This window comes from Jaculus jaculus, chromosome 2, assembly GCF_020740685.1.
Source record: "Jaculus jaculus isolate mJacJac1 chromosome 2, mJacJac1.mat.Y.cur, whole genome shotgun sequence".
NCBI lineage: Eukaryota > Metazoa > Chordata > Mammalia > Rodentia > Dipodidae > Jaculus > Jaculus jaculus.
The window spans coordinates 75,559,521-75,577,028 of NC_059103.1; the positions used below are offsets into that span (position 1 = coordinate 75,559,521).

Consider the following 17,508-nt stretch of genomic DNA (forward strand, 5'->3'; position numbering starts at 1 on the left):
TGAAGCTTACAGATACAGGGGAATTTTTATAATGGCAGAAGAAGCTGGCCTCTTTTCACTGGTCCATACAGAGAGAAATACTATTACCAGCACCATAAACACAAACACATATCAGGACCCCCAGGCAGAGCTCAAACACTCTGCATATCTTTTAAAATTTTTAAAATTTAATTTAACTGATTTATTTATTTGAAAGATGACAGAGAGGGGGGGAGAGGGAGGGAAGGAGGGAGAGAGAGAGGGAGAGAGAAAGAAAAGAAAGAAAAGAATGAAAGAAAGAAAGAAGAAAGAAAGAAAGAGGCAGATAGAGAATGGGCACACTAGGGCCTCTAGACACTGTAAATAAACTCCAGACACATGCCACCTATGCATCTGGCATGGTACTGGGGAACCAAACCTGAGTTTTTAGGCTTTGTAGGCAAGCAACTTAACCACTAAGCAATCTCTTTAGCCCAACTCTGCATATATTTAACTGAAATTCCATATCTATCCCCACACCTTAAGTTTGGGCCCTAGGATCTACCTGGTGACATCTCCTCTAGCCAGGTAGCTGGAAATCCAAAAAGCTTTAATAAAACTCCCAAATCTATCATGCTCTCACACTACCACACATGGGGACTTGGGAATCAAACTCAGGCCAACAGGCTTTTCAAGCAAGTGCCTTAACTGCTGAGCCATCTGTCCAGCCTAACTTCTAACTTCTTTAAACTAAATTGAGTGTAGCTCTGAAAGAGATCTAACTGGAAGCCCTTGATAAGAGGTTTCTTCATGCTGCACACTTTAGCTCTCATCACCATCTGAGTATGAGATAACTTCTTTGACCTCTTCCTTTTGTATCTACAGTAGCACTTACGATGAACACAAATATTGTTGCTATTAAGATAGCTGAGAACAGCATCAGTCTCAAAGAAGCAGAGGTACTGAATGAAGAAATTGTACATCATAACCAGCCAAACAAGCCTCCACATGCATTTTTGTTGTTGCAGTTATCTTCTGGTTGCCAGGACAGAACACCCAACCAGAAGCAGTTCATGGAAGGAAAAGGGTTTATTTTCATAGTCTTGAGGGCAAGGAAAGCATGGCAAGGAAAGCATGGCAGAGCAGAGAGCTGGGAGTCACATCTTGTCAGAGCATCAGGGAGAGAGCAGCAAGAGTGAGCTAGCTAGCATTGGGAAAGGGGTCTGGATTATAAAATCCCACAGTCTCCCCCCGTGACACACCACCCTCCAGCAAGGCTCCACCTTTCAAAGGCTCAACCAGTTGGTAATTAAGTATGAAGCTTAATCACAAACATTCAAGGCTATGGGGGACATTTTACATTCCAACAGTTGTATTACTTGACTAGACTATGTATTTTTCTTCTGTGTCCACAGTAATCTGTACCTTATGAAATACTTTATTTGAAGTTTGGAGCATTTTTTGAGTGTTTTAAAATATATATGTATATATTTTTTGAGAGAGATAGAAACAGAGAGGGGCCGGGGGTGGGGGAGAAGAAGAGTGTATAGATACACCAAGGCCTCCTGCCACTGTAAATGAACTCCAAATGCATGGACGACTTTGTGCATCTGGCTTTACATGAGTACTGGGGAATCAAAATGGTGATGTCAAGCTTTGCAAGCAAATGCCTTTAACCAGTGAGCCATCTCTCCAGCCCATGTTTGGAGTATTTTGAGTGTAATACATTATCCTTTAACTCTAGCTTTTCTTCAGGACAGTTTGATTACATTGCCATAACTTCATGTGAGGTGGTGCTAATTCTAATTATAGGAAAGATTAGTCTTTAATATTTAAATTATTACCTTTTTATGGGTAATTACTTGATATGTCCCACTCTCTCAGTATTGCACCAAATTCCAGATTGAGGAGATAAATTGGCATTTATACTATAGGAAAAAAATAAGAATACTGGGCTTGAGAGATGGCGCAGTGGTTAAGGCACTTGCCTGCGAAGCCTAAGAACTAAAATTTGATTCCTCAGTACCCATGTAAGCCAGATGCATAAATTGACACAGGTTTCTGGAATGAGTTTGCAGTGGCTACAGGCCCTGGTGTACCCATTCTCTTTCCCTCTCTCCTCTCCTTCCCTCCCTCTTTCTCTTTGTCAAAACAAATAAATATTAAAAAAATAAGAGTAGCAAATCATGTTCTAGCAGATATTCCCTTTCTCTTGTACCAAATATTATTAATAGCTGGGGTGAAGACTAGAGGCCAGAAATTTGAAAAGTCTGGGTTCCATTGATTTCGTGCATATAACTGAATTCCATAATCATCTCATAGAGCAGGAAATAGAACTCTAAGTGTCATTCTGGAATGTTGCCTGTGTATCTGCTCCTCATTGGTAGAATGCGAGTGTTATTAGTTTCTTTCCAGCCAGCTAGCTGTACTATACTTACTGTATCTTATGGACTTACCTAATTGAAAGACCTGAGCTGTCAAGATGTAATGTCTTAAATAGTACTCTTGGTTCCTCTAAAAGGGTTTCTCTAAAAGAGACCCTACCTGATGTCTTAGAAGGTAGCTAGCTGTCTGTGGAACCGAAGACTTGTCTTGGAGTTTAGGAATACTGTCACAGGACTGTAGAGTTGAGATTCACACTTGGAAACCTTGTATTAATCCCCTGTCAACAAGAAGGAAAGAATGGTCTAGGTTCCATTCTGTGAACTTCCTTCAGATGTGGCCCAAAGGAGGATTTCCTGTACACATTGTAAAATCTTAAGCTTTGGATGAGTGAAGCAAGCAAAGTCTTGTGCTAAAGATGGACCAAATAGATGAGGACTGTCACTAAGTCTCTGGCAGTACCACCCAAGTCAATTTGTTAGACTAATCCAGTAGATTCTCAAAGGCAAACAAGTATTGTGAGTTATCATCTAGAAGAATGCAAAAGAATGTCTTTTAAATTAAGAATTCTGTGCCAGTTGGTTTCTTCAGGAATTTAAGCTAACAGGGCATATGGGTTAGGTACTTGCATTGGATAGATGAGTAGCAAAGCTTCACTGTTGAGGTGAAGGTCCTGTAGTAGTCTCAATTCTCCAGTAGGTTTTGGACTCCTAGTATATAAGTATTGCATAGACTATACTCCTAGTATATAAGTATTGCACAATAATAACAGGCCCTGAAATCTCAGGTGATTTATTATGGGCTTCAGGCCTTTTCTACCTTCAAGCCTCAATGGATATTATCTTTTTAAAAAATGTTTAATTTTAATTTTTTTGAGGTAGGATCTCACTCTAGCTCAGGCTGGCCTGGATTTCACTATGTAATCTCAGGGTGGCCTCAAACTCACAGAGACCCTCCTACCTTTGCCTCCCAAGTGCTAGGATTAAAGGAATGCACCACCACAGCCAGCTAATTTTAATATTTTTATTATTTGCAAGGAGAGAGAGAGAGAGAGAAAGATAGATAGATAGAGAGAGAGAGAGGGAGGGAGGGAGGGTGGGGGGGGGATAGATAGATAGGTTTCTGCAAAAGGAACGTAGGAGGCTGGGTGTGGTGATGCATGCCTTAATTCCAGCACTCAGGAGGTAAAGGTAGGAGGATTGCTATGAGATCAAGGCCAGCCTGGAACTACAGAGTGGGATACAGGTGAGCCTGTGCCAGAGTGAGACATTTCCTTGAAAAAACAAAACACACACACATGCATGTGCAGAAACTGGGATAGCAGGTTGGGATTCCTTAGATTGATCTGGGTGATTGGAAATTGGCTTAGTTCAGGTTCTGAGTCTTTAAAGATTCAGATTTAACAAGAAGATTGTTGTTCACCCCCAAATCTCAGTGGGATCTCCAAAAAGAGTATTGTGAGTTTATTTTTTTGAATTATTGGCTACTTTTTTTCTACTTTTGACATTTTCAACATGTATATAATATATTTTGGTCTTTCCCCCTAATTGCCTTCTCTTACCCCTCCGCGCCCATTAATATGCTTATTCTTACCCATTAATCTCCATCTTACTTTCATGCCTTTCACCCCTAGAAGGCTCTGGGAACCTTGTGAAAGAGGGGCAGAAAAAATGTAAGAGCAGGTGTGTGGGAACTCTAGACGCGTGCGCCCCCTTGTGCATCTGTAATCTGGATATGACATGGCCATTACACTCATCAGTTCACAGCATCTCTGGTTTCCTTTACAAGAGTGATCCTGTTAATAGTTCAGTCACTCAGGGAAGGATCTATGAAACCCTAGACTCCCCAGATTAATACAGCTTATAGTTGTTGGGGAGAAGTGTAGCCACTAGCAAGTTGTCCATTCCACAGGAAGCAGCCTTCCAACCCATGATCTTGAAAGTAACCCTAATTTAACTGAGTGGCTTACAAAAGGAGGGAGAAACCTGTAGGTTTTGAGAGTGACAGAACCTTTCTTGGCTCTGGGCTGACTTAGCTTGGGAGTTAGAAAGCTGAACACTCAACCATCACTAAAACTTCCCAATCAAATTCTTTGTTTTCCAGTCACATGGAATGGTGAATTAGGACAAAGAATAGGCAAAGAAGGGTATGCAGGCAAAGTTTATTAGAAAGAGATAGAACTAAGTTCCCAGTAGGTGTTGTGTGTGTGTGGGGGGGGCGGGCAGGAGGGGTATAACTCAAAAAAAGTTGCTGGTCGGCACTTGGGATTGCAGCAGCTTTTATAAGTTTAGTCTGAGTGATAATGACTCATTAAATAGGTGCCAGCATGATACTTAAACACATCCAAAGGCCTTTTTCTAAAAAGAATAATTGTTTATTTGAGAGAGAGAGGGAAGCAGATTAGAAAGCAAATGGGTATATTAGGGCCTCTAGCCACTGCAAACAAATTCCAGCTACATATACCACTTTGTACATCTGGCTTTACCTGGGTATTAGGGAATCAAACCTGAGTCCTTTGACTTTGCCAGCAAGCACCTTAACCACTAAGCCATCTCTCCATCCCAGGGACCTTTTCTTTGATTGATGAGATAAAGTGAGATTGCATAGGCTCAAGGTGGGTCTGCCCACATAAGGAAGCTCAAATATCAGGAAGTTGGCAGAACAATGGACAAAGACAAGTGGTCAGCCAGAATCCTCATGCTACTGTTTTGAAGAATAGGACTTTGAGAATTTCAGCCCCCGGACTAGAACTGTCTCACTGTTCTATTAAGTAGGACTTCAGTGCTGTGGAAGTTTGAATGTAAAGTGTCACCTGTAGCCTCATGTGTTGGTGATTAACCCTCATACTTGATCCCCAGCTGATGGCAGTTTTGGGAGGTGGAGCCTTGCTGGAGGAGGTATGTCACTGGAGTTGAGCCTTGAGGTTTGTTATCCCAGCTCTAACCCTAGTACTGAGACTACATTCACCCAGCTATGTGACATATTCGTGCTCATGGCATGTTTTCCCTGCCATGATGGAACTTCCCCTCAAAACCATAAACCTGAAAAAAAAATTCTTTCTTCCCTTAAGCTGCTTTTGCTTGGGTGTTTTGTCCCAGCAATGAGAAGTTAACTACAACCAGGGCAGGTCAATGTTTATCTCTCCTTGAGGGCCTGCGCCCATCTAAACTGCCTACACATGAGCTACCTGGTTCCTAATCTTTAGCAATACAGTTAGTTCTATTTTTAGCTACTTGAGGAACCTCCAAACCGACTGATTTCCATAGTAGTTGTACCAGTTTATGTTCCCATCCATAGTATATAAGGATTCCTGTTTCCCTGCATCCTTACCACCATTTACTGTTTGCCTGCTTGATGCTAGCCATTCTAACTAGGATATAGAATCTCAAGGCAGTTTTCACTTTCATCTCCCTAATGATTATGGATATTGAATATTTTCTCAAATTTTTAAAAAAATTTTCTTGTTCATTTTTATTTATTTATTTGAGAGTGACAGAGAGAGAGGGAGAGAAAGAGACAGATAGAGAGGGACTGGGCGCACCAGGGCTTCCAGCCACTGCAAACGAACTCCAGACATGTGCGCTCCCTTGTGCATCTGGCTAACATGGGTCCTGGGAAATTGAGCCTCAAACCAGGGTCCTTAGGCTTCACAGGCAAGCGCTTAACTGCTAAGCCATCTCTCCAGCCCTTTTCTCAAATATTTTAAAAATATTTTATTTATTTTTATTTGAGAGAAAGGGAGAGATGGGGGAGGGGGGAGGAGGGAAGGAAAGAGAAAGAATGAGAATGAGAATGGGCACATCAGAGCCTGTAGCTACTGCAAACAAACTCCAGACATATATGTCACCTTATGTATCTTATGTATCTGTCTTATGTGGGTACTAGGGAATAAAAACCAAGTCCTTAGGCTTTTCAGAAGAGTGCCTTTACCATTGAGCCATCTTTGTAGCCCACCTTCTCAAATATTTATTAGCCATTTCTATCTCTTCTTTTGAGAACTGTCCCATTTACTGATTGAATGATTATTTTAACTTAGGTTTTAGGGATCTTTATTTATTCTAGGTATTAATTCCATAGATGTATACTTGGGAAAGATGTCTGCCATTTTGTAGGCTTTCTTTTCACTTATGTGTGTAAATATAAGTAACTTGAAAGAGGGAAGAAGGGATAAAATGGAAATTCATTCACCAATCTCTGGTTCCACTTGACTATTCTGTGCTCACAGGAGCTCTGAGTAACTGCTTGGTCTGTGTTGTTCCAGGTGGCAGTTAATGGAGCCAATCTGCAGAATGTCTTCATGCTTCTCACGCTGGAGCCTCTGCTGGCCAGAAGCCCCTTCCTGGTCCTTCATGTCCGCAGGAACAACCTTGTTGGAGATGCCCTAAGAGAACTGAGTATTCATTCTGATATTGACTTGAAAAAGCCTCTCAAAGTGAGTTCTTTCAATATTTTCCTCTAAGTACCTCTGTGGATTTTCATTAAACAGTGACAGCAGCAAAGATCTTGTTAAGATTGTGGAGTGCAGCTATTCATCATTTATTTCATTCATATTACAAGAATCTAATCAACTCCTTTTTGTCAAGTCACCAAACAGAACATCTCACTGTAACATCAGATTAAAATGCTAGTGAGTTACCCGGGAGATTATAGGGCTGTGTCTGCTTCTGCTGTTTTTGATGCACCTGCTTCAGGCTACCCATAATAGACAAAGAGTGAAGCTTCCACTAAATACAACACTTGAGCTATCATCTAGGAAGATTCAGGTGTCAAAGATGTAAGATGAAGTAGGAATGTAAAATTGAAAGGTGAGCGAAATTGTTTGCAAAGCTGTTTGCCTATTAGTATAGGCAAGTTTAGCAACCTGTAATTATTAAGTGAAGAATTATCTCTTTCTGTAGACTGATTATATTTGTAGAACTGTGTACTGTGCTCCCAGGCTTGGCCTGATTCTTGGTATACAGTATTATGAATTAGTTGTTTACAGTTGAATAACTTCTTCAATCACATCATAACTGCTAATTTCAGAAAGGTTTCAGAAATGTAATAGGCAAAAAACTGAACCAATCATTTCATAACATGGTTACCCTTTCCAAAATTTCTAATAAGGTCAGTTGCACAATTATAATCTCAACTACTCAGGAGGCTAAGGTAGGAGAATAGGAAGGCAAGTTTAGGGAGACTTTGTTTCAAACTAAAGTTTAAGAAAAGAACCCTTCCCTAGCATGGTATGAAGCTCTGGTTCAATCCTATCAGTCAGCCTGGTTGTTCTTCCTAGAACTCCTGGGTTATATATATTTCTAAAGTTTTTATTTTTATTTTTATGTATTTATTTGAGAGACAGAGAAAGAGGCAGATAGAGAGTGAGAGAGAATGAGCATGCCAGGGCCTCCAGCCATTCCAAACGAAATCCAGATGCATGCACCACCATGTGCATCTGGCTTACGTGGGTCCTGGGGGATCCAACCTGACTTCCTTTGGCTTTGCAGGCAAGTGCCTTAACTACTAAGCCATCTTTTCAGCCCCTGGGTTATAATTTGATATTGACTTTTTGGCCACTAATTTTTGTCAGTACTTCAGACAGGGCTCTTGCTTTGTAGCATGGTTGAGTTGAGTCTTGGGCATAATCATATCTAGTACCTGACCCCACCTTTGCTCTTGTTCTGAGTAGGCAACTTTGAATATAAACATTAACTCTCCCAAATATTATCTTTAACTCTGGGCCTGAGCTATTATCTGTAAGAGAAGATGATGGTGTTAGCTCTTTGCATAAGGTTGCTTTGAGGACTGTTTTCATAGTTTTTATGTTCAGGCATGTGGTAAATTCAATGTCACTTATGGGATTGCTGTAACTTTCACTGTTAATAGCTGTAGCATGTGTGTTCACAGCCCCTCCTAAAACCTACATCTCTGCTTAGACTGTCTTTCTTCTCACATGTTTCAGTAACTTCAAGAACCCTATGAGAAATTACGCCAGAAATGTGTGCCAGAACATTTCCCTCTCATTTTATATTTATTTGAAAATAAAATGTATTCTCTATTGCTTCCTTTGATCTTTATCTCTTTTTCTTTTCAGACAGGGTAGCCTAGGCTAGACTTGAACTCACTATGTAGGTTAGGCTTCCTGCCTTAGCTTCCTGAGTGCTGGGATATAGGTGTACACCAGTGCCCCACTACTGCTTCCTTTATGTTTGCTGATTCCTTTATGTTTGCCTTAGTGCCCTAAAATATGGGACAGGCTTTTTTTGTACATGGTAAGCTTTTGACCTTCTTTATATCCTAGGGAGTACCCAGCAAGAATTGTGTGCATGTGTAACAGCTTTGCTAAACATTGACGCCCGTAGCACTGGTCAGCAGGTACATGTTGTTCTTATTGCATCAGTATATATTCTATTACATTGTCTTTCTTCCAAGACTCTTCTAAAAAGAGATAAAACCTGCCATTGTTTTCCCTGATGTACTAAGTCCATTTGTATGATTTTTTTAAAAGGTAATCTTTGATGGAGAAGAAGCAGTGGACGCTGGTGGTGTTACAAAGGAATTCTTTCTTTTGCTGTTAAAAGAACTTCTGAATCCCATTTATGGCATGTTTACCTACTATCAAGATTCAAATCTCTTATGGTTTTCAGATACAGTAAGTTAATAGTGTCACAATTAAATAGATTGATTAAACTTCCTTTTTTTTTTATCAGACTGATACCATGATTTCTAACTTTGCAAAGGACATTTAAAATGACAAGTGTATCAAGCCTTTATTTCTATCTCTTGCCAAACCCCCCTAGTGCATCTACTTGGCCATGAGCCCTAGTTCCATTTCTTGTAGGTAAGACCCAGGTCTCAATATCCATAAAAGGCGCAAAAGGAATGGTCTGATAAATAATTGGTTTTAGGATATGAGGGCGATCTGGCTGCAACATCTGTCACCTCATTGATCACCAGGGTTTATTTGGCTGATCTGGCTGGCTAAGTGGGTGTCCCCTTCCACTCTTATCACTCCTTGTGTTTCCCTCCTGAAGCTGAGTGCTCAAACAGGGTGAACTTCCTCAAATAGAGGAGACATGGTATTCAGTCAAGGGTATATGAGTAGCTGCACTCCCCTGCTTCTAGAACCTCCAGACAAGAATTGGTTTTAGTTCTTTTTATTTATTTATTGACAAGTTCCATAATTTTAGACAATGACCCATGGTAATTTCCGCCCTCCCCCCATATTCCCTTTTATAACTCCACTCTTCATCATACACCTTCCCCCTCTTAATCAGTCTCTCTTTTATTTTGATGTTATAATCTTTTTCTCCTATTATGATAGTCTTGTATAGGTAGTGTCAGGCACTGCAAGGTCATGGATATCAAGGCAGGCCATTTTGTGTCTGGAGGAGCACGTTGTAAGGAGTCCTATCCTTCCTTTGGCTCTTACTTTCTTTCTGCCACTTCTTCAGCAATGGACCCTGAGCCTTGAAAGGTGTGATAGATATAGTGTAGTGCTGAGTACTCCTCTTTCACTTCTTCTCAGCACCGTGGTGCCTTCTGAGTCATCCTAAGGTCACTGAAAAGAGAAGGTTCTCTAACCATAAGTGAGAGTAGCATTAATATATAGGTATGAGCATTAAGAGAAGTGGTTCCTGGGCAGTTTGGTGAGCATAGTATATACATTTAGCCAGATACCAGCAGATGTTACACCCCTAGGGCTCATGATTACCCTTCTTGTATGTTTTCAGTATCAGGGATGTATTCCCTCCCATTCCTGTTCTCCATCATGATGCACGATCTAAGTGAAAAGAGAACCCCATGCAGAACTTTGTGTTCACCAACTCTGCCTTGATATCTGTGGTATAGAATAGAGTATGAGGTCAGAAAAAAAATAATAATAACTTCAGATACTAGAAACTTTATTTTGAGATTCCAAGAACACATTCATCTGTGTATCATATATGACACAAGCATTAGTATCTATAGCCTGGCTTCTGTGTGGTGCTGGGTGAGCTTGTCCCATCATGACAGACAGGAAACACAGGCTAGGCTGTAGTGGCCAAGCACAGAATCAGCAAAGATAAGGCCATATGATGCTTAGCAGAAGTATGATGGGATGATCCTTTCTGGCAAATAAATTCTATTCAGAAGGCCTCTAAAATGTTTTCTTTGAAATGTGAATAAAGAATAGGAGGAAGAAAGGAAGAAATTATTTTTATCATGTGTGGAGTTTCAGTAACCAAATATGTCTTTGAATAATGATAGTTACATGTATGCATATGTACAGACATACATTTTATTTTTTACAGTTCAGTAGGGAGCTGAGTTTGAAAAGGTATTGTAGGGTTGGGGTTGTGTTTCAGTGGTAGAGTGCTTACCTAGCATGAACAAGAATCTGAGTTACATCTCCATATCACACACACAAAAACCTTTAATTTTATCCAGCCCACCATTTGTTGCTTTTATTTTTTCTACCAGAGTTTTCACCTTAAATTTTCACTGTTCAAAAAAGAAGTAACTAGCCACATGTGGCAATTTTATCTAAATAAGGATCCATTTGCTTGGTTTTCCTTGTCATATTTCAAGGGCTCAGTAGATACATGGCAGTTTAGTGGCTATCATAAAGGATGGCACAGAACAGCGTTACCTTCTCTACACAGAACTCTCTAGATAGCCTTCAGCTAGCTCAGAGGAGCTGTGGATGCTGACATTGTATCCTGTCTTTTAGGGCTAGTGAAAGGTCAGGGGTGTTTCTCTGCCTCAAAGGATAAATATAAATGCTATCTTCATTCTGTATCAAGGTGTTTTGAGTAAGTGACAGCATGTTTAAAGGCTTCAAGCACTGTATTTCTTTTTAATACATTTGTATGCACCCTAAAAGTGTTTTGTAGAGCACAACTGGTTTCACTTGATTGGCATCACCTGTGGACTAGCTATCTACAACTCTACTGTGGTGGACCTCCACTTCCCATTGGCTCTCTACAAGAAATTACTGAATGTAAAACCCTGCTTGGAAGATTTGAAGGAGCTGTCCCCTACGGAAGGAAGGTACAGAACTGAGAGATGCACATTCTGTGGTAACTGTTCTGATTGCTCTTGGCATAGGGATCAGAGGCTGAAAATGCCATATGCACATGTTCAACTTTATTGAGCAATTTACTCATTTAAGGTATAACTGGTGAGTTTAGTGTATTCAGAGTTGTGTGGCTATCACCATAATAACTTTTAAAATATTCTTGTCAACTGAAAAACCAGTCTGACACTCCTTTATCATGATCCCTCATCATGTCCTCTTCTGTCCTAGAAAAACGCTAAGCAGTTTTCTGGCCCTGTCATTGTACCTATTCTAGGCATTATGGCTTCATTGGTTCTCTATACCTAGGAGTAGGATTGCTCATTCATATAATTCTATACTTAACCTTTTGAGGAACTGCCAGGCTGTTTTCAAAGCTACAAAGTCACAATTCTATGTTACTCTCTTTCTCACTTTTAATCCCCGCTTTTTCTTGAGTTTCTGTGTACTGATTTTTGAGCAGCATAAAATAAAACACATGAAAAGACAGCTTCAGCAGGAATGAACAGCTTTTTATGGGGAAAACGTACAGGGTTTTAAGTTGGAGTAACAGCTGGAGATATAGTCCAATGGGAAAGTGCTTGTCTAGTATTCATGAGGCTCTCGGTTCAACTCTAAAACCATAAAGTAACAAAAAACCATAGGTGAACATAGTGATGAATACCTGTAATCTCAGTAATCAGGAAGTTGAGGAGAAGGATCATAAATTTGAGACCAGTGTGCACTCAGAAATACTAGTAATTTTTGGTCTGGAGAGATGTCTCAGTAGGTAAAGTGCCTGTCTCTCAACTATAAGGACCTGAGTTCAATCCCCAGTGTCTGTATAAAAATGCCAGTTGTGGAGGCAGAGAATGGCATTCTTGAAGACAACATTTGAGGTTGTTCTTTGGCCTATATGTGAATATGTGATCTTGTGCACCACACACACATACATGCAAAAATAGTAAAATGTAATACATACATATATATGAGATATGAGAATAATAGCTTTAGGGCTTGGGGATATGGCTCAGTGGTAGATATTCTTGATCTCTAGCACTAGGAAACAAAGGCCTTAAAGTAGAACAACAGGAGTGGTCTTTAAGACACTTTCTAGAAATGAGATTATGCATTGTCATAATTCATATATGGCATTCTATAGAATACCAGCACTTAGAAGTCATAAATAACTGGGGGTGGGGTGGGGAATGAAACACCAAGAAATTTAGAGGAAATATGAAAAGTGGCAGGTAAAACCAGGCAGTGTTAATTTGGGGGTTGACAAAGAGAATGATAGAGATGACAGAGGTATGTGCTGTTTACTTTCCAAACCTGACTAGGAATGAAATATTGTAAGAAATGATTTTGGCTGGTTTCTTGATAACAATCTTAACTTCCATAGTAGGAGTTTTCATCATCTAGATAGAATTACACAACCAGATTCAGTAGAGAAGAATGTAAATGAGGTATAATTCTAAGAATGTATTCTCTTGGGAGCTGGGATATGAATTGTTGATATAAATACATTTTTAAGAAAAAGTTGTATATCAGTGTTCTTCACTGTGACAGAAGTTTAATATCCTGAAAGGTTTTGACTTCCAAGGATTAATATAACAAAGGGATAGAAAGATGAGTTCTAGATAAGGGACTAAATGCAATACATTTGCCTCATGAAGGCACAAAAGCCTGGTGAAGGAGTGTCTGAGGGTATGTCCATAGATTTGTTTGCAAGTTTGAGGGACCACATGGGAAGATTGTGAAGTGGGCACCATCCAATCACTGCTGCTGTGGGCAGTGAACTGGGGGGAATAATTACGGAGGGCAACTATCCTGTCTCTGAGATCTGGGCAGAATTTCTTGCCTTGGGAAATAGAACTACAGACTTATTGGTTCCTGGATTCCAGGATTTATACCTCAGTGGCCTTCATGCTTTCTTTTTTGGTATGTTTTTTTTCCCACTATTTTAAATTGCTAGCATGATTTTTAAAAACAATTTTCTGTACTTCGTGATTCATCTTTGCATAGTTTCCAAAACTGGAGATAGAATGTAAAGACTTAGACGTTATGTGTCTTATGCAATTTTTTGGCAAGTCTGGCTCCATGAAAATGTGTTGTCTCAACACTGACTTTGTGTATGTATATAGAAATGTTTTAACTTCTTTAGCAAATAGAGTCCTTTTTGTTTATCTGTATTTGTAAAAGACAACATTTCTCAAGATCTTAGTTAGTTCTTTGGGTAACTACATATTTGGTGGTGACCCATTGTGATGTTGGACCCATCTCTTCACAAGATTTAGGTTGTTTTTCACTTCATTTTAGATGGCCACTGTTACAAACCTGGTGTTCATAATTACCAAAAAGAGAGGCTTTTTTTTTTTTTATGCAGTTCACTTACTTGGTCTTTTTTTGTATGAGTATGGTTTATTTGCTTCATAACTGTTACAATGTATAACTGTTGTATATCCCTATTCATGCTTGTAATACATATATATTGCTTGCCTATTTTATTGTGTAAAATAGCCAATTAAATATTGTCATGTGCTTTTATGTTTCTCAAATTCCCCTTTAAGAGTGTAAATAAATGTGTTTTAGGTGGTGGGTTTTTTTTTGTTGTTGTTGTTGCTATTGTTTGCTTGCTATAATACTGAGGATTGAACCAGGAACTGGTGCATGCTAGGTAAGTGCTGTATCACCAAGCTAAAGAGACTCATAAAGAATTTTCAAAATTATTGTTTCTAGAATTATATTTTGGAAGTTTAGACTTTAGCTATTTTAAACACTAAACTTATTTTTTTTTTTTTTAGAGAGAGAGAGAGAGAGAATTGGCATGCCAGGGCCTCACCCACTGCAATAGAACTCTAGATGCTTGCATCACTTAGTGAGCACATGCGACCTTGCACTTGCCTCACCTTTGTGCATCTGACTTACATGGGATCTGGAGAGTCAAACATAGGTCCTTAGGTTTTGCAGGCAGGCACCTTAACCACTAAGCCATTTCTTCATCCTGTTTTAAAACATTAAAGGTTTTGATCTTTCAGGATTTCAACATTTATAATTCTGAAACTTGGAATTATATATTTTAGAATTGTGTGTTTGTCCACCACTAAGATTACTGAATGGATAAGGTGTCTTTGTGGCTTTTTAAAAAATGATATAAGGATTATTTCACTAATGATCATGGGTAAAGCCAGTTTGTAGGTCATTGTAGTACCATATTCTCATACATAATTCCAAGCAATAAATATGTCAAATGTGATTCATCTTCGTTTCCTCATAAATCCAGTCATTATTGTCAGTAGGAAAAGGAAACAATACAGGTCTATTGCTGTATTTCTCTTCAAGGTTTAGGTACACAGCTTTCTGTTGGTCTGAATCTTCGCATTTAGATTTGCTTACAAATGATCTAGACATACAACTGAGGTAAATGCAGCATTGCAGTGTCTAACTTATCTTTCCCCCTTCCTACCATCATCAGGAGTCTTCAAGAGCTTTTAGATTATGCTGGTGAAGATATTGAGGAGACTTTTTGCCTCAATTTCACGGTAAGAATTTCTGTACTTATGATTGTATCTATCTCCTTTATCATGATTATAAATCATAATCAACATTGGTTCTCCAAATCCAGTAACACAAACCAGAAACTTATTTGAATCAAATTATTGCTAAAGAATTAATCATTTTAAAATTATTTATTTGAGAGCAACAGAGAGAGAAAAAGAAGGGGGGAGAGAGAGAATGAGAATGGTCATACCAGGGCCTCCATCCACTGTAAATGAACTCCAGATGCATGCACCACCTTGTGCATCTGGCTTATGTGGGTCCTGGGGAATTGAGCCTCGAACTGGGGTCTTTAAGCTTCACAAGCAAGCGCTTAACTGCTAATCCATCTCTCTAGCCTGAAATTAACCTTCTTTATTTCTGACATACACAAGCTCTTATAGTTCATCTTATTTTCTTCTTGATTCCCTTTTTTGGTAACTTTATAACATAAAAGATGTTTTTTAAAGTGTTGATGTTTTCTGACTAGAACTTTTATTCTCCCCCACATTTTCTGTAATAATAGTCATCGAGTTACATTTGTTCCTAAAGTCTCTCAGTCATTTGTGTTCTGGAAAGGTAAATGGTAAACAAAATTACCACTTCATTTCTTGTTCCACCTTAACTGTAGATCTGCCGAGAAAGCTACGGAGTAATTGAACAGAAAAAGCTGATCCCTGGGGGCGACAAAGTGATTGTGTGCAGAGATAACAGGTTAGTCCTGACCTTTGACATGAAAATAATTTTACAATTATGCGTTTGTCCACCATTAAGATTACTGGTATTTTCTGACAGTTAGACTTTTCAGAAAATGATTGAAGTTACATTTTAATACTTCCACAGAGGAAGTAAGGGCTATAGAGCAAGAATTTGAAGATTGCAATGAGTTTTTAATACTAGAGAAACTTCTAGATTTAGGGGATAACTACATAGCTCCAGATCTACATCTTACTGACTTTGAAACAAAGTAAGTCACTAAGTCACATAAACTGTTCACTTACAGGGGGTGTGTGCATGCGTGCACATTTACATGTGTGTGAGTGGTGTAAGTATGGGTACATGCATGCCACAGCACACGTATGGAGGTTAGAGGACAACTTTCTGAGGTCACTGCTTACCTTCCATCTCATTTGGTGGTAGGGTCACTTACTCATGGCTCCGTTCACAAGGCTAACTGGTCCATGAGCTTCCAGAAAATTATCCTGTCTCCTCTCTTACTAGGCATGCTGAGATATAGAAAGTCATCACAGATTCTAGCTTTATGTGAGGTCTGAGAATCCAAACTTGGGTGCTTACACTTGAGTGACACATGCTTTATCTACTGAGCCATCTCCCTAGCCTTCAGTTTTTAGTTTTCTCATCTATAAAAGATGTGTGTGTGCATGTGTGTGTTATGGAGGTCGGTTCATATATGTGGGCACATGTATATGTACAGGCATGTATAGGGGCCAGAATATAAGCTCAGGTGTTATCCTCATAAATGCCATCCACCTCTTGTTTTGTGTGTGTGTGATGGGTGTGTGCATATATTGGCATGCATATGGAGGTTAGAGGATGACCTCAGATGTTAGTTTTTCCTGTCTACCTTGTTCAGTGCTGTAGATACCAGGTAACTGGCCTACAATCTTCAGAGTATTCTCCTATCTCCAACTCCTATCTTGCAATAAGCACACTGGGATTATAGGCACATGTGTATTTCTGTTTTTGTGTGGGTTCTGGGTATTTGAACTCAGGTTGTCACACTTGCAGAGTAAGTTATTTTACCCACTGATTGATCCACCTCCACAACCCTACCTTTTTTGTCTTTCCTTGTTTTTGAGAAACGATCTCTCATTGGTCTGGAGGTCTCCATTGCAAAGCCACTGAACTACAGGATCCTCCTGTCCTTACCTTCAGTTGTTGGTATTACAGGCATATGCTACCCTACCCAGCATTTTTGTGTGGGTTCTGGGGGTCAAATTTGCATTCTTGTGCTTGTGAGGTCAGCACTTTGCCCACTGAGATATCTCCCCAGCCCTGTAAAATAATGGTTATAATAATTGTTCTGCCTAGCTTGTGGATAATTTAGAGAACAAAGTGAGATAGTTTGAACTCCTAGCATCTAGCACAGAGTCTCTACCTCCTAGCAGAGTGACACCAAAATGCTACAAAATATGTATTGAATGAATAAATCTTATAGAAGTATGTGTATAGGCTGGGGAGATGGCTCAGCACTTAAAGAGTTCTTGTTGCTTAATCATGATGACCTTTTGGCTAGATATTGCCAAGTTTGACTCCCCAGGACCCAGATAAAAGGCTGATTGCCACTGCACACCTTTGTAACCTCAGTCTGTGCAGTCAAAAACTGGAGAATCTCTGGGGTTTGCTGATTGTCAGAAGCTTTAAGCTGAGGGAAAGTCCCCATCTCAAGGAACTATGTGGTTGAGCAATAAGAAAAAGACACCTGACATTCTCGCTGTCCTCCACACACATTATGGGGCACATGTCTATTACATACATGTGCATATACCACACATCACACACACACAAAAGAGTGTACATGGACATGGAGAAATCAACTCAAACTTAGCCTCGATTGATCTTTCATATTATGCTTTCACAGCTGATTGCTTTTA

The 17,508-nt window shown here is 39.5% G+C and overlaps 1 protein-coding gene across 3 annotated transcripts in view; it reads left to right on the top strand.

Moving 5' to 3' along the window:
• The window catches only part of Herc3 (HECT and RLD domain containing E3 ubiquitin protein ligase 3), a 161,431-nt gene that overhangs the window by 98,855 nt on the left and 45,068 nt on the right, over positions 1-17,508 (top strand). For all 3 annotated transcript variants that reach the window (XM_004665418.2, XM_045143073.1, XM_045143074.1), the window contains 5 exons: positions 6,602-6,772; positions 8,828-8,971; positions 11,186-11,352; positions 14,832-14,898; positions 15,525-15,607. In XM_004665418.2, the coding sequence (XP_004665475.1) occupies positions 6,602-6,772; positions 8,828-8,971; positions 11,186-11,352; positions 14,832-14,898; positions 15,525-15,607 (632 nt within the window). The remainder of the gene's footprint in view (positions 1-6,601; positions 6,773-8,827; positions 8,972-11,185; positions 11,353-14,831; positions 14,899-15,524; positions 15,608-17,508) is intronic.